General features: G+C 63.9%; 3 protein-coding genes across 14 annotated transcripts in view; 1 reads left to right on the top strand and 2 right to left on the bottom strand.

Moving 5' to 3' along the window:
• Positions 1-859: 859 nt before the first annotated feature.
• MIDN (midnolin) lies at positions 860-10,191 on the bottom strand. 6 transcript variants are annotated; one of them, XM_069591967.1, is made up of 10 exons: positions 10,113-10,135; positions 8,824-8,914; positions 8,285-8,626; positions 7,172-7,259; positions 6,913-6,975; positions 4,758-4,886; positions 4,368-4,673; positions 4,049-4,196; positions 3,585-3,830; positions 860-2,914 (listed from the first exon to the last, which is right to left on the bottom strand). In XM_069591967.1, the coding sequence occupies exons 3-10, from the start codon at positions 8,515-8,517 to the stop codon at positions 2,637-2,639; spliced, it is 1,491 nt and encodes a 496-aa protein (XP_069448068.1). In that variant the 5' UTR covers positions 8,518-8,626; positions 8,824-8,914; positions 10,113-10,135; the 3' UTR covers positions 860-2,636. The 6 variants fall into 6 exon arrangements, with proteins under 6 accessions (XP_069448068.1, XP_069448070.1, XP_069448069.1 ...); XM_069591969.1 differs by lacking the exon at positions 4,758-4,886 and having other exon boundaries at positions 10,113-10,191; XM_069591968.1 differs by lacking the exon at positions 10,113-10,135 and having other exon boundaries at positions 4,049-4,193; positions 8,824-8,881.
• Positions 10,192-13,214: 3,023 nt separating this feature from the next.
• On the bottom strand, positions 13,215-19,286 carry ATP5F1D (ATP synthase F1 subunit delta). 5 transcript variants are annotated; one of them, XM_069591992.1, is made up of 5 exons: positions 18,821-19,286; positions 15,085-15,515; positions 14,319-14,472; positions 13,831-13,919; positions 13,215-13,740 (listed from the first exon to the last, which is right to left on the bottom strand). In XM_069591992.1, the coding sequence occupies exons 2-5, from the start codon at positions 15,223-15,225 to the stop codon at positions 13,618-13,620; spliced, it is 507 nt and encodes a 168-aa protein (XP_069448093.1). In that variant the 5' UTR covers positions 15,226-15,515; positions 18,821-19,286; the 3' UTR covers positions 13,215-13,617. The 5 variants fall into 5 exon arrangements, with proteins under 5 accessions (XP_069448093.1, XP_069448094.1, XP_069448092.1 ...); XM_069591993.1 differs by having other exon boundaries at positions 18,936-19,285; XM_069591991.1 differs by lacking the exon at positions 18,821-19,286 and having other exon boundaries at positions 15,085-16,645.
• CBARP (CACN subunit beta associated regulatory protein) overlaps positions 17,954-19,473 on the top strand; it is an 8,956-nt gene continuing 7,436 nt past the window's right edge. For 2 of the 3 annotated variants that reach the window (XM_069591962.1, XM_069591964.1), the window contains exon 1: positions 18,121-18,204. The gene's annotated coding sequence lies outside the window, so the exon portion shown is untranslated. Of the gene's footprint in view, positions 18,205-19,473 lie in introns of all 3 variants that reach the window. The other variant, XM_069591965.1, reaches the window with a different exon arrangement.

The following is a 19,473-nucleotide window of genomic DNA, read 5'->3' as shown; positions in this document are numbered from 1 at the left end:
CGACCTTCAGTATATTATGGTGTCTCTGTCTAGCCCCAAAGTGGATGAAGGTGGGACTTGCCACCTGGCCCGGCGCTCAGGGAGCCCCAGGTGAGCAGTGGTGGAAAACGCAGACTAGGGAAATTACCAGCCAGAGCTGAGGAACTAGGAGTGTTCCTGGGTAGGGCACAACCCGAGCAAAGGCCTGGAGGCTTGATCGCAATGGTCAGGGCTGGGGAGAGCTGGAATGCAAGGCCTGGCAGGCCGAAAGGAGTTCAGTAAGGGCCAGGGTGGAGCCAAACTGAAGGGCCTTGAGTACCTGTCCTAAGGCCCTGGCTTGACTCTGGGCGCAATGGGTGTCCTGGAGACCTGGCACCCGCCCCCCTCAAGGGTGGAGCTTGGGCCAGGGGTCCTCAGGCTGCCCACTCCCGCCCCCCATGCGTGGGCGGGCGGATGTAACTACTTCCCCCTTTCTGTGGCTGGGGAACCCGTGGCCCCGTGTGTGGCCAGGTTTCCCTGGAGACTGAGTCTCTGGGCTCGCCTGTAGCCCACTTAGAACTGAGGCCCCACCCAGGGCACACAGCCCTGGGGCAGCCCCGTGCCCACACCCTGCAGGACTTCCGGCCTTGGGTACCGGGAAGTGGCCTGCCCCTCCCTCCCTTGCCAGACAGCTTCCTGCCCACCCTCACCCCAGGGTGGGGAGGGGGTGTGGGAACTGCTATGGGACCCACCCGTCTCCCCGCAACCCTTCCACTCTCCAGGGTGGTGGGCTACCCCAGCATCTGACCTGGTGGCCCTCCTGGGAAAGACCACCCTCTCTCACACTCAGAACCCCTTCAATAACCACTCCACCCTCCAGGCGAGCAGGCCGGACGTACACTTGTGTTTCATTTTCTGTTTATTCCTTGAAGTCACGGTGTTTGTGTAGGCTTCTTATCCAATTTCATGTTTTCATACAGGAAACTCCCGCAAGGTGCTGGGACACCCCACAGCCCGACCCCCGCCCCGAAGGTGGGTAATGCTTTCTGGGGAGGGGCCCTCCCAAGGGCAGAAAGAGTGGACAGTTCCTGCCTGGGGCCTCCACCCTCAGACCAGCGGAGGCACAGACGTTATTTAAAATCGTTAAAAAAAAAAAAATCCATCAGAACACACATTAAATAGATATCCAAGACAGCGTTTCAAAAACAAACCCGCCCCTTTTTTTTTTGAAAAAATGAAAATAAAAACAAAATCCTTGACCCCTCCCCTCTGACTCCCCCCCGCCCTCCCACCGCCCCCCCACAAAAAATGTACAGAGCTACAGTTAACACAAGATGTTCACATCTGAAACCATTAACTTTAAACACATAACCTGGGGTAGGGTGAGGACCTGGGGTTCAACTAACAAGGAGGGGCAGGCAGAGGGTTGGGGGGAGTGTTGCGCAGCAGAGGGGCGGGCCAGGACAAGACTGACAGGTGGGGGGCAGGGCCCAAACATCTCCATTATCAGTAAAAAATAAGTGAATGAAAAAATAACTCCACCCCCATTGAAATGGCCCCAATAGTGGGGAGGTCTGCCCCTCTGCCCTGGGGATGCCCCTGGGGCACGGGCATGAGTGGGGGGGGTCCAAATTAGACCAGCAGCGAACCCCCCCCACGGGGGGTTAATGCTACACAGCTTTCCCCCTAGTGGGGGTTTCACAGCTCAGCACCCCCGCCCCTCTTGGCTGCTGAAGGGCCCCCCAGACACAGTCCACAGGCCCAGATCCCTCAGGTTGGGTGGGGAAGAAGGGCCAGGGGTGGGGCATCATCCCGGACCCCCTCCCCAGCCATTTCTCTCCCTATTGTTCAAGAGATTCCCAACCACTATTGGCTCAGTCAGAAAATTAATAGTCTATAAATACCCCAAGCGCAGAAAAACGGGGTGGCGTGGGAGAAAACGCACAGTGCGTGGACGGCGGCAAAGGCTGGCGGATGCTCCGCCCCCCTTTCCTTTCCTGCCAGGAAAGGGTCCCACACCCCGCCCGCAGCCCAAGGCAGGCTCTGGCCAGCCCTCCCCTGACACGGCTTTTCTTTTCTCTTCCAGGAAAAGGTACATGGAAAAGGAAATCAGGAACAAGAGTTCGAACATGGAAGAAGAGAAGCAATCCTTGGCTTGGTCGCGGTTGACGCGCACCTGACCGCGGGGTTCCTCGCCCGGTGGTTTCAGAGCCAGGGTTTGCGGTGGGGGCTCTCCTCTCTGCGGCCCCCTCCCCTGTCTGTAAAGTGCATAATGAGGCATCTACGTTTTTGACTTAAACCTGAAAGGAGTGGGGAGGGCGGCAGAACGGAAGGGGGGGGCGGCTTCCTTGTCTCCGCTCTCTCTCAACCATCTGGAAAGACTGCTACATATTTGGAGCTTGGGAAGGTGGGCGGGAGGGACCCAGTGCAGGTCGGGAGAAGGATGAGGCAATGTAGGAAGGGGCGGGGAGTGTGAGCCGAATCAAGGAGGCAGGAACCCAAGTCCACGGAGAGTTTGGAAAACCATGGTAGGAACTGAAATTTAAAAAAAAAAAAAAAAACCACCAGAAGGACAAGGAACCGGGAGAGGGGAGCCTCTTGCTGCACCGACAGACAGCCTGCCCTCCCGTTGAGGCCACGCTGTCGGCCACCCAGGGCTAGGGCGAGGGATAGGGTTCCTAGGCCACCACAAACTCTGATTTGATGTCGGGGTTCACTTCTGGCTTCCAGACGGAGTCCTCGAAGTCAAGGCCCAAGCCAGCCGCCTCGCTGGGGCCGCCACCTCCCCCACTGCTGGTGCTGTCACTGCGGCCGGCCTTGCGGCTGGGCGGCCAGTGGTAGGGACCGCGGGCATCACGCCGGGCCTTTCTGCGGAGCCGTTTCTGCTGGAGCAGCAGCTGCAGGCGCTCCACCTTACAGCGGGTGGCTCGGTTCTCTGTCTGCCGCAGCCGGTCCCCTGCAGAGGACGCAGTGGGCATGACCCTGAGGGTCCCTTGGAGGCCAGAGTCCCAACCAAATTCGAGGACCCCCAACAGCTGCCCCTGGATATCAAGCTGCCCAACCCAGGACACTCCCTCCAGCGAGGGAGCCGGACAAGAATATCTACTGAACCTTCCGTCAACTGGGGCTGTCAGCCCCGTGAGGGCAGAGCTGGCCCAAGACAGCCCTTAGTGGCTCAGCTGTCATAAACATTAGCTGCTCAGGTTGTGTCTGTTTCCCCTTCAGGACCTGGGCTCTGGGGCCCACTTCACAATTCTGAAGGACTCGGAATGTGTCCAAAATAATTGGGTTTTATGGGGGCAGGGGGGCGCAAGCTGCCTTTGAGCAGGAGGAGAAGCTAACCCCCTCCCTTCCTCAGGCTGACTAGGCCATTCATAGTGGCTTCACCCACCATCTGGATAAGGTGCCCGAGGGGGGTGAGGAGGAAGTGTGGATGGAGCCCCCTCTGGAGGGCACAAAGACACTGTGTGCCCCAATACACACACTCCCTTCTCTACAGGCGCCTGCAGAGCAGGGCAAGCTGCAGCTGGTGGCCCCCTCCCCACCACTGGGGGCTCAGCTGCTGGAAGAGGCACACAGAGGGGCCTTGACAGACCCATGGAGGGGGGTGCAAGGGGGACACTTACCCGGGGGCTTGCACAAGCGGGCCTGGCTCAGGGAGGCCGGGGCCGCGGCCGCCAGCTTCTCACAGGAGGTAGTTTTGGGGCCGAGGTCTGGGGTGCACTGGGCGTGGCAACGCAGCTGTGTGAGTGATGGGGGCATGCCCTGGTAGTGCCGTGTGGCACTTAGGAGGTCATTGAGGATCTGCAGGATGGTCCCGATGTCCCGCCTCGGCCGCCCACTGCTGTCCTGGCAGTTGGGGTGCAGCGTGCCTGTGGGGAGACACAGATGAGGACACTGCAGTGGTGGATGTGTGGCCTTGGCAGCGCGGGGTTCCACATGTACATAGAACACCCCTGGCTGACTTGGGCACGTGCATCCCCATTGGACCTGTGGCTGGCTGCATAGCCAGGCATGTGCATGGCCACCCCGGGGAGCGTCTCATCCCTCATGTGTGTGTTACCACTCATGGGGACACTTTGACACCTACCAGAGAAGGTCCCTGAGAAGACCCCCGGGGCGTGGTTCACGAAGCTCTCGATGACTGCGCCAGGTTTTCGGGAGCGAGAGGTGGGGTTGCCTCCAGTGGGAGATGTGGGGCTGGCACCAGTGCTGGCAGCGGAGGAACAGTCCATCTGCTGATGGAGGAGGAGGGCACATGAGCTTGGGGTGTGAGGGTAACCCTTGGGGTTCAGGGCGAGGGTATCACCCACACAAGCCCAGGCTGTGGGGAAAACTATGGGATTCTGGATACAGAAGACATATCTGGGGCTCTGCTGTCCTCCCGCTGCACCCTTCCCCAGACTCACCTCGGGGCAGGTGGTAGAGGCTGAATGGGAGTGGAAAGAGCCGGCTGTGACAGGTGAGGATGCCGGGGCAGGGCTGGTGGGCACTGGGGGGACACGGGCGGCACTTGACACTGGCCGGCAGGGAGAGGACACAGGGGTGGTGGTCATGCTGGGGTCCCCGCGGGTAGCGGCGGCAGCAGCAGCCAGCACGTGGCGGTGCTGCAGCGGGGCATGCTGGGCTGCGAGCTGCAACTGGACAAACATCATGTGGTCCCCCACACGCAGCGCCAGGGTCAGCGGCGAGCGGCCTGACAAGAAGTCACTGACCTGCAGAGAGAGGCCCGTCAAGCCTAGGGCCCCAGCCTGCAGTGCCCCCAGCCCAGCCCGGCCCGGCCCCCCACGCTGTGTGACCTGGGGCCTCTCGCCGCCCCTCTGTGGGTTCTGGGGTCCCTGTCGGTGCCACGGATGCTTAAATAAAATGAATCGGTATTTCCGGAAGCCGCCTCCGCCAGCCCGGCCCAGGTCAGGAGCCACTGGGGGCTGTGGGGGGACAGAGGCAGATGAGACGGGGGCCTGGCCCACCCTGGCCAACTTGGTTCTTTCAAGGGGAAACCAAGCCAGAGGGGGCGGGGCCCAGACGGCATCTCTGCTCTCAAACAATCCCCAGCTCACACCTCTCCCCACCCTCTCTCTGCCTGTGCACACTGCAGGGGCTAGGCTCAGACCCCCTCCCAGCTAAGCTACTCGGACAGTGAGTGGGTGGAATTCCTGGACAAATTCTTGTCCTAACCTTTGCTTTCTCAAGATAAATATTTATCTGTCCTGGGCGGGGCTGAAGCTGAGGGGGAGGCGTTGCCTCTGCCGGCGGTGGGGGGGGCCCTGACCATTCACTCTGTGGCCTTAGTCCCCCAAGGCCTCAATACAGCCCATGCAAACATGAATCTCCAACCTGGCAACCCCTTTGGAGTAGGTGAGGCGCCCATAAGATCCCATCTGCACTGGACCCCTCCTTTGGGGGCACGCCAGCACTGTGCTCTCCCCAGGGGCCGGGATTGTTGGGGGGGGGGGTGGAGGTTTCTGAGAAATGACACAGGCCGGGATGACTCAGAACCACCTCCTCCCTGCTGGCAGCGGCTGGTGTAACCTTCCCTGCTTTGGGGGCCATGGGGAGGAGCCAGAGGAGGCAGACAGAGTGCACTCCCTACTCCCCGCAGCCCCTTCTGCATGTGCCCTCCCCAGCCCCAGAGATGCCCTTTGCAGAAAGGGCCTGGGTGGCTTTGTAAGAGTGGCTGCCCCCCCCCCCACCCCAACTCCACCCTGTAACTTCCTTCCAGGGGAGGGCGAAGGGGCAGGCATAACTTGGTGCCAGGCAGGGAAGCAGTGCTGGGAGCCCAGTCACTCCGCCCAGCGCCTGCCCAGCGCCTCCCCAGCGCCTCCCCGACTCCCTCCTGACGCAGGCACCCTGGGGCGGATGTGAACCCAACACGCCCCAGGGGCCCCCTGCCAACCACAGCACCGCCCCTCCCCCCCCCCCCCCCCCCCGCTCCCCAGGAGCAGGGAACTCAGGTCACATCTGCCCCAAAAAGCACACCCCCAGCTGGCTCCCAGCTCTCCCCAAACTCCTCTGCCCCTCCCAATGGCAGACCACCCAGCTCCCAGGGCCCCTCCTCCTCCCCTGTGCTAGCGGGCTGGCAAGGGCAGGACGTGGCATGCCGGGGAGGGGGCGAGGGCCTGGGGCAGGAGGAAGGGAAGCCGCTGAGCAGGTTCTGAGGCCGGGGGCCAGACCAGCCAGGGAGGCCGAGGATTGCCACCCCCACCCTGGCAGCAGGCGGATAGCTGAAGCCTGTGTCACCCTCCTGGGAGGAGGGCCCCACTGCCAGAAAAATGAGGAAAGGAGGAAAAAAAAAAAAGCTGCAACAAAACCGGGAACCCTGTGTGGGCCAGCCCCAGCCTTCCTCCTCATCGCCCTCCCGCGCTTACTAAATATTTTCCTAACATCCTGTCTGGGCTGTGCTGGCCCCAGGGCTGGGCGCCCCCACCCCCTCCCCTTTTGGGGCAGAGAACAAAGGCCAGAGGAAGGAGGGGTAGGGGTGACTCCCCACCCCTCTCAATGGGGTCACAGAAGGCGGAAGGAATGTCACCCAGAACCACCCCCCCCCATCAGAAATGTTAAAAAGGTTGCCCTGGGTAAACCGTAGTCTGGGCAGGGGGAGCTCCACGACAAAGCTGGTGGGGCTGGGGACGCAGGCCCCCGTGTGTGGGAGTGGTGTGAGAGCATGGGCCAAGGTCACCCCGCAGGCAGGCTTGTGAAAGCTGGGCCCCCTCCCCCATGGAGGCCACCGTGGGAGAGAAGACTCTCAAGGTCAGGTGGAGAGTGCTGGGGGGGGTGGGGAGGAGGAAGAGGAAGCTGGGTGACCAGGCCAAGCTGGCACGAAGGCGGAGCGGCGCGTCCCCTCCCCTTCCCACAGGCCTCCTGGGAGCACAAACAACCCCTAAGCTCTCCGGAGTGGCTAGGCACTCCCCCGGGTGCCCCCAGGGGTGGGGAGGGCGCTGGCACGCGTCTTACCTGCGTCTCTGTCAAGCTCTCCAGGGCCTGCATCACAGATTGTTCTGGCCTGGAGGCCTGAGACTACAGAGAGAGAAAGGAAAAAGAGGAGACCCTGAGGGTGGGCCCTGAGGAGGAGTAGGGTGGGGTGGGGTGGGGTGGGGTGAGGTGGGCAGCCCTGCAGGGACAGGGTTCCTCGTCAGTACTGGAGGGTGTGCTTGCAGGGGAGGGGGCTGCCTGCTAACGTGGGGCTTCGGGGCTCGCTGCCCCAGCCATTTACCATGAGGCCCGCCTCCACGGTGGGCACGAGCGTCAGCTTGCTGCCATCCCCCACGCCGAACTCCTGCAGCTTCCCCGAACTGAGCCGGCTGAGGGGGGGAGGAAGGAAGAGGGTGAGGCTATGCCGCCGCCGAGACAAGGCAGGGACTCGGAAGCAGAGTCCGCGGGGGAGGGCTATGCTTATGTGGTAGAGACAGGAGTCCATCGCGCCCACCCCTTCCTGGTTTCCAGATCCAGGGCCCCGAGTTTGTGTGGAGGGTGGAGGTCAGACCCTGGGAGTCCCATGCTGGCAGTTCAGACCCCTTATTCCAAGGAACCCCAGTTGTGGACTGGGACACTCCAGTTGGGCCTCAGCAAGGCACTTTTTCACCATCCAGGCACAGCGCGCCCCTTGGCACCCTCCCCCCACCCCGGGGCCGCCCCCTTGTAATTCAACCACCCTGGCCTGGGCTGTCCCTGCGGGCCAAGCGCTTAGCCTTTCGGGGCTTTGCCGGGCGGGCTCCCCTCCTCCCTCCCTCCCTCCCAGGCGCAAGCCGCAGCCGCTCAGACAAAGAAGACCCTCCCCCACCCTCCCCTCCCCCACCGGGCCCCTCCGCTGGGGATGGACATTGCGTGTCCCCGGAGGCCCGCGGAGGGAGGGCTCCCCGGCCTGGAGGCGATTTAAATGGCAGGGGGGAGGGGTAGACTGCGGAGAGCCCTCGGTGGAGAGAACAAAGGGGGGCAGAGAGACGCGAGTAGGGGGTGAAACAGCCAGACGCAGAGGGGGCCGCTAAACAGATGCGGAAGCCGGCGGGTCGCAGGCAGAGGAGGCCTCCGCAGAGCACCCCACCCCCGCAGCTGGGACCCCTACTCCTTCCGGGACTCCTGCCTTCCCGTGGGGGACGCCGCCTAAGCCCTACCCGAGGCGCCCTCGCAACCGCCTTTGTGCAGCGACCCCGGGCGGGGGAGGGGGCCGAGACACGCAGGCCGAGCAGAGGGCGCCCGTGAGCGCGCGGCGCGCCCCCGTCCCCCGTCTAACCGCCCCCTTCCTTCCCCGAGCGGCGCGCTCTTTGTTCCCGCCCCGGGGCCGGGGCCTGAGGGGGCGACGCGGGGGCTGGGGGCGCGCGGTACCTACGTGTCTTTGTGGAGCAGCGCCAGGCGCTCCTTGGGCACTTTGAGGCGTTGGGACAGCCGCTTGCGCAGCCCATCCACCGTCTCGTCGGGGGGCACCGACAGCTCGTAGCGGGTGCCTGTCGTGCTGTGGATGGCCAGGCTCATGGGCGCCGTCTCGGACGTCGGGCTCAGCTCGCAGGCGCCGCCGGGGGCCCCGCGCCGGCAGCTCCGGGCGCCGCCGGGCTGCGGCTCCATCCCCGGCCCGCGCTGAGGGGCTGGGGTCCGCGGGGCGCCGCCAATTCTCGCCGCGCTTCCGGGCAGGGCGGGTTGGGGGAGAGATCCCAAACTGGTTTCCTCTGCGTCCCTGGAAGCGGAAGGCAGCGAGCGTCCCTTTGGAGAAGCTCCCAGGAGTGGAAGGCGTATGAGGAATCAAAAATCCGAGTGGAGCTCCGAGGTCGCGTCGGCTCGCCGGGGCGCCTTTCTAGGTGGGGACTACACTCCCAACTCCTTTCCAGGACGGCGGGCTCGGGGAAGGGTACCAGAGAAGGGGGCGCCGCTCACCCAGCCGCGCTCAAGGATGTCTGCTACTCGGGCCGTGCTTCCCCTCGCGTCCCCTCCCTTAGCAACAGCCGCCGCCGCCGCGCCAGAGGATCTGGGGGTGAAAGTAACAGAAAAAAAAGTTATAATGTATCAACGTTCCGAGGGGCGGGGCCGCCGCCCCCTCCCATTCACTACTTACTCCGCCGGCCCGCGCTGACCAATCAGCGTGCGCCGAACGCCCAGTCGGCAGCGAGGCCCGACCAATGGGAGCCGCCGAGGCACCGCCCCACGTGGCCGCGCGGGCCCGCCCCCGCCCCGCCCCCTACCCGGTGGCCAAGCAGAGTGCGGCGGGGGCGGGGCCGACGCCGCTCCGGCCTGTCCCCGCCCCCGCCCCGCCCCGCCCCGCCGCAGCCATTCATAAGGCCGGGACCCTCAACAAAGGGCGGGCGGCGAGGCGCTCGGGGCCCGAGAACCCGGGTTGGGGTGGTTTGCCGTGGGATAAGGCGGCGGCCCAAAGCTGGAAGAATAGGAAGCCGGGGCCTCCCCCTGTGCCCGTCCGGGAAACCGCTGCAAGCGGAAGCGGGACGCGATCCCCGCGCCTCGTGACTGGGTCCCAGCTGAAGGACTCGCGGCAGGGTCGGCCAGCGGCGCCCCCTCTCTCGAGAAGCGTGAAGCCCCTGTAAGGGGTGGAGCTGCGGGCGGGGCCTGCACCCCGGTGACGTGGCCGCTGCCGGACGGCCCCTCCCGCGCCTGTGCCACCTCGCGTCCCACCCCCGTCCCGCGGGCCGGGCCCGCTTCCCGAGTCGCGCCCGCCCGAGCCGTGACGTGACGCGGCGTCCCCGGCTGCGCCCGCGCGCGCCGCTCGGGGCTGCGGTGAGTCAGCAGCGCTGGCGCGCCCTCTGCCGGCCCCGCCCGGTAGCGCGGCCCAGAGACCCGGGCAGGGGGCGCCGATGCAGCCCGGGGTAGAGGGCAGTCAGACGGGACTGTGGGCGTTAAGGGAACCTAAGAGCGTGAAGCCTCTTCGTCAGTAGACTGGGGCTACACAGTCGGGGAAACAGAGGCCAGAACGGAAACTAACTCAAGGTCACTCGCGGGGAGTGGGAGTGCCCCGGGGGCGGGGCGGGGGCAGAGGTCCAGACTGGGCTCTGCCGGCAGCGCCGAGTCCTTCCCATTCCGGTTCTCAAGGGGATCCCCAGGGTTGGAGACACCTTGAACCCTGCCTGCTCGAAGAACAAAGAAAAGTAGAGCACCCTTACGAGCCTAGAATGAGAACCCTCTTCTTCGGCCAGTGGGGTCCCGCCCCCACTCACCGGGAGCGGCCTGTCCGAGGTCCCAACTGTCCTGGGTGTACCCACGTCCGGAACGAGTACGCGGTGGCGGAGCCGGTCTGGGGCTAAGCGGGCGGCCCCCGAGCCTTTATCCGCACCGCCTTCGGGGTGGAGTTTAGGCGGCCAGGGGGCGGGGGGCCGGGCGGGCGGTGACGCAGGCCGGCCCCCGCCCCTGCCTGTCAGCCAGGGCCCTGGGGCACCGTCCGGCCTGGGCCACATGCCCCCTAAGCTTCGCCCTTTTAAACGGGTGGTGGGGGGGGGGGGTGTAGCCCTCCTAGAATGCCACGAATCAAGGGACACGGTCGGCAACGCTGACGACTGAGGGCACCCGCACTCCGGCCCCCGCCATAGGGTTTTGGGGTGCACGGCTAGATTTGCTGCCCCGCCCCTTTCCTGCTACCCCAGGCCCGGTGCTTCTGCCTGGGGGCGCCCGCATTGGGGAACGGGAAAGGGGGGCCTGAGTCAGCGGCCTGCATCCAAGAAAACAGGCCCGAGTCACCTGCCTGCAGTGGGGGTGCCCCAGCCAGCTGCCCTGGCCTCCTGCATCCCTTAACGGTGACCTCAGAGGGTATTTATGGAGCGATTCACCAGCTCCAGGCCTGCCCTGTACATCCGTCATTACCTGCTGGGCTTTGTGACTCTGGAGGGCAGTGACCTTTGTGAGCTCCTGTGGTATGGAGTAAGAAAATACGGCAGGTCTCTCCGGAACCCCAGGGATACAGGGCCCTCACCTAAGTCTGACGATCGACATTAGCCCATCAGGTTAGCTCACCTGCTGGTGTCCAGCCTTGGCTGTGGGTGTACTTACCCTACCCATCTTACAGGTGATGAAACCGAGGGCATACAGCTATTGGTTTGTCTGCAGCTTTGTCCCTGCAGGTTGTCTCATGTAGGAGGCTTTCTAAAGGTGACCCTGACTGAGGGCAGGGCCCTCTCTGTCCAGAGGAGGGGGACCCCGGGCCACCCCATCCACTTATCTGTGCCTCCCTTTATCTGACCCAACCACCTCCACCTCCACCCTTGCCCTGGGGCCCCTCCCAGGGCTGTGCTCCTTTCTAGGATGGAGCCAGTCCTCATCCTGCTCTCACCCAAGGCCCCCCAGCCTCTGCCCCCCACCCTGTCACAGGCACACCCAGACACTCCCAGTCCCACAGGATCAGGGCTGGGCCTGAGGGATGGACAAGAGCTTGCCAGAGACAGAAGAGCTCCAGGGAGGAGCAAGTCCACGCCAAACACAAGAGGCTTGAAAGAGGGCCCCAAGGTCAGGTGTGGGACCAGGCCGTTGGCCTGCATTCAGGGAGAGCAGGGAGGCAGCATGGGGGACGTGGGCTCTGAACCTGCATCTGAGCACAGTGGGACTCCAGGGTGGGCAGGCCAGGTGGGACCCTCAAGTGAGCAGGTGGCACTGGGTGGGGGTGCTGTGGAAGCCTCAGGTGGGTCTCCGATCTCACCTGGCTGGGTTCCTCTGCCTGCAAGGGAGTGGGCTGGTCCTGGCATGGGACCCTGAGGGTCACACACACAGGAGGGGACCAGCCCCTGCCTGGCTTTGCAAGTCCAAGCTGATAAACATGCCAGATCAGCCTGCTTCAGACTCCTTCTCAGAAGACCCCTCTCACCTGGCTGCTGGTCCCAGGTTGCAAGCACACCCCAGGTATGAGGGCATCCCTTCCTGGGAAGAAAGATGAGCTCTTGGGCACCATCTAGCCTGCGCTCTCAGTAGGGGGTCATGGTCCCTGGCCCTGTGACCACTCCCACCCCGGGTGCCCTGACCCCAGGACAAGACCTGGCCTGTGCTGGCCATCCCTGCAGTCTATCAGCACAGGGGTCCCCAGGCCAGGCTCCAAGCCTTCGCCATCCCTCAGGGGGCCTTCTCTGCACTGTGGGGCCCACCTGTGTCCCAGTCCCAGAATGCCGGAGGCAGGTTCCCTGGTGTCAGGGCCACTGCTTCAGTGGTCAGCGATGGTCTCCTTCCACAGGCCCCCTACTGTGTTCTCACTCTTATTTATAGACCAGATAAGGAGCTGGCTGGGAACCAGAAAACCTGTGCCCTAAGCTGGGGGGAGGTGTGGGTGGGGGTGGGGTGGGGCTGCACCTGAGCCCCCATGGCAGTTCCAGCCTTATTTGAGCTGGGGGTTCCTCGGCAAGTGGGGGCCAGCCGCTTGCGCTTCACCCGCCCAGAAGGATCAAGCCTAGCCAAATGCCCTCTTCAGAGCTACAAGCTGGCATGGCAGCTCCCGGGACATCAAGCCTCAGAAACAGCCGTGCGACAGTCATTCACACGGGACCATGACACAAGACTGCACAGCCCATCTGTACCAATGAAGAGCCCTGGAGTGGCCTCTCTGTCACCTTCTGGCTGCCAGTGACACACAGGGAGGCCTGAGCTTTCCCACACACTCACTTCCCTGGAATCTCCTACTGGTCTGCCCGGACCCAGGGCCAGGAAGGGGCAAGGCGACTCTTGTCGGGCACCTGAAGCCAGCTCCAGGGACACCCCTCGGTTGCAAAAAAAGGAGTGACTGGCTGAAGGAGGTGGGATAGCACTGAAGCTTCCAGGTGCCAGGACCGCCCCTGCTCAGCCACCCCACCCATCTGGGGCCATTCCAGGGGCCAGGGTGCCACGGAGGTGCCAACACCACCAGGGACTGGGCGCCTGGCCAGCTGGGGCCACCCACAGGCGAGGTGAACACAGGGCGGGGCTTCCATGGGAGCAGGCGGAGCCGGCCCCTTCCCAGTGCAGCTAGGGCAGGGCGCCCGCGGGGCACACGTCAGTCTGGAACCTGGTGGAGCCCTGCTGTCCACTGGGCAGCCCAGGCCCAGCCCACCAGCCCCAGCCTGGTGACCTTTGCCTGTCCCCACCCTCTCGGGGTGAAGGCCAGAACCCAGCCTGGTTTACTAGCAGTGCCCCCATCTCCCCCAGCTTACTGCAGACACTCAGGATGTTTCAGGACACAGCCTGCGGCCCCAGGAAAGCTGAAGCTAGCGTTCAGCGCCCTACCTCAGTGGGCAGACACAGGAAGCCAGCAAGATGCTGGGCTGAATCCGGAGCCCACCACCAAGCAGGATAAAATCACCGAAAACAAGTTGGATCCTCGGTCTTTAATATGGGTTGGGCAGGGGGCAGGCTGTCTGCTGGCGGTGGCTAGGAGCAGCGGTCTCTGCAGCAGACACTGCAGGGGCAGAGGGGTGGTGCAGATGGCAGGAGACCCCCCCCCCCAGGGGGACAGCATTCCTCGCGGGCAGGGCAAGTGTCCCAGTTTGCCCCCAGCCACCCAACCTGCCAGAGCTGGCTTGTTTCCCTGGCCAAGGGGCGCTCTGGACAGAAACTGGCACTGTGCTGCCCCCTAGCGGCTTATTAACAGGATAGCTCCCCGCAGGCCTGCTCCCTGTCAGCCTGCACCCACCGGGAGCTGGGTCTTCATGCCAGGCCATCCTTGCCAAGCTCCGGCCAGGTCTCCTGGCTGGACCAGCGTGAGGCAGGCACCGCCTACTCCAGAGCCTTCACCAAGGCCTCGTTGGCCTCGATGCGGATTTGGATCTCAGCCCGAGTGGCCTCGTCTGCTGCCCCCAACAGCTCCGACTGTGCCTTCTCCAGGTTCGCTTTGGCTGCCTGCAGGGGGTGGGGGTGGGTGAGGGCTGAGTAGGGACCCCAGCCCAGCACCTGTTCCCACCAAACCCCAGCTTCCCCCAGGACACTCACCCCCAGATCCAGCATGTCCAAGGTGACGGCTTCCTCAGCCAGTAACTGCACGGAGGAGTCAGCATTCACTGTGACAGAGCCGCTACTCACTGCAGGAAGAGGGAGCTTGAGAGTCAGCCCCACAGTCCCTGTGAGGCTGGGAGGCTGACCCTACAACCTGGCTCCAGGGTTGAAAGGCCTCATCACACAAGTGGACAGGCGGCCACCTGGTGCATCCACTGGGGGCTGGACATGGAAACAGAGACCCCTCTCTTCGCCCAGCAGCTGAGCTAATGTTGGGGTGATCCCCAGCTGAATTCCAGTGCTGGACAGGAGCCATGCTGTGGAAGACCTTTACAGAACCAAGGACCCCTTCTCCAAAAGGCCCCTGCCAGGCAGCACTCTTAGGTCTCTTTCCCCAGTCTGTCAGTCCCAACTGCTGAGCAGTTACATCCCAAACCACAATTAGACCACTGCCCGTATGGGGGTGGTGTGCCCATTCGACTCACCGAAGTATTTGGAGGTGGTGCCATCTTCAGCGTGAACCACAACCAGGCCTGGCCGCAGGACCTGCAAAGTGGGCACATGGGCTGCAAGGATGCCGAAGGCGCCGGTCTGCGTGGGCACGTCCACCTGGCGGACGTTGGCGCCGTTGAAGAACACCTAGAGAACACACGTGAAGAAAGCGTTACCTAAGGCCAGTCCCTCAAGGCCCAGTAGTCGGTGTCCTCCGTAGTTAACTAGAACAAGACTGACAGCTGCGGGGGTGGAGGAGGCGCACAGGCGGCTCCGCTGCGGCGTGTTTCGGAGGGGTGCAGCATCTTCCTGTACTTGAGGACGAAATCCAGACACCCTGGCCTTCGCGGAAACAGATACAGTTAAACCACCACCAGCGAGCCGCCAGGGGAGGAGACACTGAATTCGGCAGAAGGGCCAAGGGGCGCAGGTTCTGAACCCCGCGAAGATGGGTGCATGTCGAAATAGGGGCTGAGGGCAGGCGACCCGAGAACTGGGGGCTCGGATCCCAGACCACAGGTCCGGAATGCCGGTGGTCTCCGACCCGAAGGGGCTCGGATCCCGGACCAAATGGAGGAGGGGCGAGGGTCTGGAACGGGGGTCTCCGACCTGAGGGTTGGGAGTTCGCATCCCGGATCACACGGAGGAGGGTTGCGGGTCTGGAGTGGGAGTCGCCGACCTGAGGACTAGGGGCTCGGATCCTGGGCCACATGGGGGAGGGGTCCAGAATGGGGTCCCGAGCACCGCGAGCGTCCGAACCTGCGTGGGTGAGGCGAAGGTGAAGGACATCTGTCCCGGACCCGCGGCAGGGGCCTGAGCAGGGGCGGCCTCGGCGTAGGCGCGGACCTGGCGTACGAGGCGGCCCAAACCCGGACGGCGGAGCAACGCGGAGGGCAGCATGACGGTTGGCGGACAGCGGAAGGCAACGCGGAGGCGAGCTTACTCTTGTTAAACGCGAGCGGCCTGGAGGGCGAGGAGGACGACGCGAGAGGAATTCTGGGAGAAGGATCCTGGTGAGAGCGCACGCGCGAACTACAACTCGCGGCGCGCTGCCCGCGATGCTGAAGACGAAGAACCACCTGGGCGCGTGGCATGCTGGGGATTGTAGTTTCCTTCCGGCGAGCGCTCCTAGCCCGGTGGTACAGTGAGGGAGATCGGTTACATGGCTCTGCATCCTGAGGACCAGAAGCCTGCGCGGAGAAGTTACGGAAACACTTAATTCAAGATTTGGGGGACGCTCGTTGGATGTCAGGCTCTGGGGAGACATCAAGGAAATAGCGAGATTCCTGCTCTAGTTTGGGGTGGTGGGGGCGTTTAACAGACATTAACGTAATATATGAGCGTCCGAGGTGGCAATAGTGGTAAAGAACCTGCCTGCCAATGCAGGAGACGCAGGTTCGACCTTTGGGTGGGGAAGATCCCCTGGAAGAGGCACGGCAACCAGTCCCAGTATTCTTGCCGAGACAATCCCGTGGAGAGAGAAACCTGGTGGTCCATAGGGTCGCAAAGAATCGGACTCGACTGAAAAGACTTAGCACGCGCGCAACATAGTTTATAAGTTGTGCAGCACGTTAGGAGGTAACAAATACATAAAAATAACAAAGGGGCGAGGGCCGGATAGAACAGGCTGTGACTGTGGGAGGTGCAGGCGGCGAACGAGGGGCGGCATCCCAGGTAGAGAGTGTCCAGCTCCCGCACACGTCCAGCGGGAACCTCTTGGCTGTAACCCTAAGGGCGCCGGCAGAGGGCGCACTGCGCCCAGAGGTGCGCTCCCCGCGGCCCCGCCCGGCCACCGCCCCCGCGCGCTGCTGACGCAGGGGCGCGTGCGCGAGGGCGGCCCAGGGCTGCGCTGCCGTCACCGCGGCCCGCACCGCCTCGCTCGCGGCGCTGACGTCACCGCTCCGCCCCCGCGCTCCGGCGGGTCGTCTCCAGGGGTTGGGTCCTAGCCCCCACCTTGGGCTCCGGGCAAACGCGAAGTCGCGGGGCTTGGGCTTACATCGGGAAGAGCCTTGGCTGAGGAGCGGACGGATGCAGAGCGCAGGGGAGAGGTGTCACACCTGGGCCCGTGGCTGCGCAGGTGCTGTGTCCAAAAGAGGCTCCCACACCAGGGAGGCCCGAGGCCTGGGGCCCAGACCCCCGCCAGACCCTCTAGACCAGCGCTGTTAAGGGCTCCTAGGGAGTTGGTCCCTATGCGTTGGGCATCCTAGCCCTAGTTGGATGTTCGCAGAGGGAACCTGTACTCTGATTTCTTAGGGGTGCGTCCTGTCCACATGCTTCTCGGAGCTCTGGATCCTACTGGAATGGGGGCCTATTCTAATCCGCGCCTCAAACCCATCTACTGGACAGGTCTCTAATTCCCCTTCCAGAGTTGCCAAGGGGACAGGGCTACCTGTTATCTAGGTCCCAAACCTGGGGTTATCCTGGAATTCTCAGCTGGACCGGTCAACAAGGGTCCTCCACCCAGCTTTGCCACTGCAGCCATTACTGGCTTGGATGGCCCCACGGCTCCTTCCTGGCCTCACCACAGTGCCTTGTCCACGCACAGCCAAGAGGGACAATATCACTCCTGTCTTGGGAACCACAAACTGGCTTTCCCCTGCTCTTCGGGCATGTTCATCTTCAGCCCACACACTCTGGGATCTCAGGGACTTCGCACATGCATTTCACACGTGCCCAGAGCCAGCCTTCCTGGGTAGTTGTCCCCCTGACTGCCCCTTGTCCTCCTTTGGCAGTGTTCCCCTTTCATCCACTGAGCACGCATGTTCCCTCCACTGTGCTCCCCCCGGGGATATGCTCAGGGACCCAACACAAATAAACTCTTGCTCTGGGAGGTCAGGAGGCAGAGGTGAGCAGGGACACAACACACAGGAACTAGCAGCAGGCAACGACATGCAGGGCCTCGAAGAGAAGCTAAGTGTAGCAGGGCATGGGAACATGGGGTGGGAGTAAGAGCTGAAGGAAGCAAGGCAGGGAGCAGGTTGTTCAGGCCTGGCAGCTGCCAGTACACAAGCCCTGAGGTTGGAATGGTCCTTCCACTTTCACTGCACAGGAAAGCGGAGCCATTGAGCTGTATTGAACACAAGGCCGGGCAAATGGATGGGACCCCAGCCAGGCTGGTGGTAGCTTGATGACCTTAGCATCTAGAAGGATGATGCATAGCTGTCTGAGAAAGAGCAGCTTTGGGGCTGACTTGACATCGAGTTTCAGCAGGGTAGTCCTGTTTGGTGGCACTCACAATAGGTTGGGTTCCATTATCTCTACTAGTCTTAACAAGGCGAGTCTGACAGTGCAGCCCACACAAGGGAAGAAAGATGGACCCGTGCCCCGGAGCTCCCTGGCTGTGTACCCAATAGGCTCCCAAACTGGGAAAGCCATCGACGAGGAGTCTGTGCACCCCCAGGATACTGGGCTAGGGGGAGTCGTGCGCCCCAGGATCAACACCCCTTTGATTCCCCCGTCCCCTGGGATCCAGGGGGTCGAGGAATCGTGCGCCGTGGACCTGGAACGGAGATTCAGCTGCCTCTGGAGAAGGCGGCTCCGCCTGGGGAGGGGGCGCCCGGGAGCGTAGGCTCCGCCCCCCGCCCCCTCCGGAAGGGAAGGAGAGGCGGCGGCCGGCGCGGAGCAAGCAAACGAGACGCGGTGGCCAGCGCGGTGGGGGCGGCCGGCCGGGGATCGGGCAGCACCGAGCGGGTCAGAGCTGGCTAGCAGCCAACGTGATCACGTGTGCAGCCCCTCCTCGCGCGCCTACCTCCCCCGCGCGCCGCGTTCTCCATTCATAAATTCTCCTCCTGCTACCGCGGCTACCGGGCGCCGGAGCCAGCCGGGAGCGCCGCGCAACCGCCTGCCCGCCGCCCATGGGCCGCGCACCCCGGCGCTGAGGTAGGCGCGCGCGGGCCTGGGGTTGCACTGGGTCGGGCGGGGGGCAGGGCGAGGCCGCATGGCTAGCTCTGGCTAGAGATCTCCGGCCCTTGCCCGCGAGGCGGCGAGACCGGAGGCTGGGAGCGGAGGAGCCGTGGTCGGCGTGTGGGCTAACCTTCGGCGCTCTGCACCCGGACTTCGGCGCCCGGGATAGGGACCCTCGCCCACGCCCTCCCCAGCTTGTTTCCCCTTGAGAGATTCGACCAGAGCCGTGGCATTTCCGCCCCCTGGCTTAGCCCGAGGTTGAGACAAGCCCGAAGTCGGTTATCTGCATCTCACTTCTCGCCATCCCCATCTCCGGGGCCGGTTGGGGACGCGGGGGTGGGCGCAGTGGCGAGCCCGATCCGGAGCCCGATCCGGAGGGTGGCCTGTGGCCAACCTCCGCCCTAGGTTCACGTCCCCGACTGCCCCCTAGAAGCCCACCTCCCTTCCCCCGGGCCTCCTACTGTCTTTCCTGGTCTCCTGTCAATGTCCCTGTGTCTCTGCCACCTCCTCCTTTAGCCTGAACTCATTTCCCGACCTACATAGAAGGGCCCCCTCCCCCATGGATGCAGGGGACCCGCGACCAGCCTCTGACCCGAAGTGCCGAGGACACCTGGCTTTTGCCATGCCCCTCCCCTGCTGTGGGCCTCGGTCCTCTCCTCCCCTCGTCCAGTAGGGTGAAAACCCCGATGTATTGGGGGCGCTGGAACCTGTGCACAGTCTCTCCCATTCCTGTGGGCAGGGGCCGCGCGCAGTGCCCACTCAGAGCTGCTGGTCATCCTTGCCCCGGACTCCGTTCCCTGACATTCCAGAGTGCGGCCGCCGGTCCTTCCCACCCGGAGGGCGCGTTGGGGAGGGCGGTCAGGTGCAACGTCCAGGCAGTCCCTCTGCTGAGATCTGAGACCCTTCCTGTCTCGGCGCCCCCAGCGTCAGGCAGACGTGGAGCCGGCCGGCTCCGGCAGGGAGGGGTGCGGCGGGGGCACGCGGGCGGCCGGCACCGGCGGGCGGCGGCGGCAGCAGCCATCTTGCCGCCCCGGGCTGGCTCCAGCCGCCCCTGTAGGAGGCCTCCCTCCCCCGCGTCCCCTCCCCTCCCCAATGCTCCCTGGCAACCCGCCTCCCCTCCCCCGCCCTCCAGCTCGGCCTGCTAGCTCAGTCACCATGGGAACCAGATTCTTGAGGGTTGGGAACAGATGCGCCTCCTTTGGCCTTGTCACTCCCACTAGCTCTGGGCGGAGTGAGTCCTGAACC

The sequence above is a fragment of the Ovis canadensis genome, chromosome 5 (genome assembly GCF_042477335.2).
Source record: "Ovis canadensis isolate MfBH-ARS-UI-01 breed Bighorn chromosome 5, ARS-UI_OviCan_v2, whole genome shotgun sequence".
In the NCBI taxonomy this organism is placed as follows: Eukaryota; Metazoa; Chordata; class Mammalia; order Artiodactyla; family Bovidae; genus Ovis; species Ovis canadensis.
Note: the sequence above shows the minus strand (reverse complement) of the source record. Positions and strands in the feature narration are given on the sequence as shown.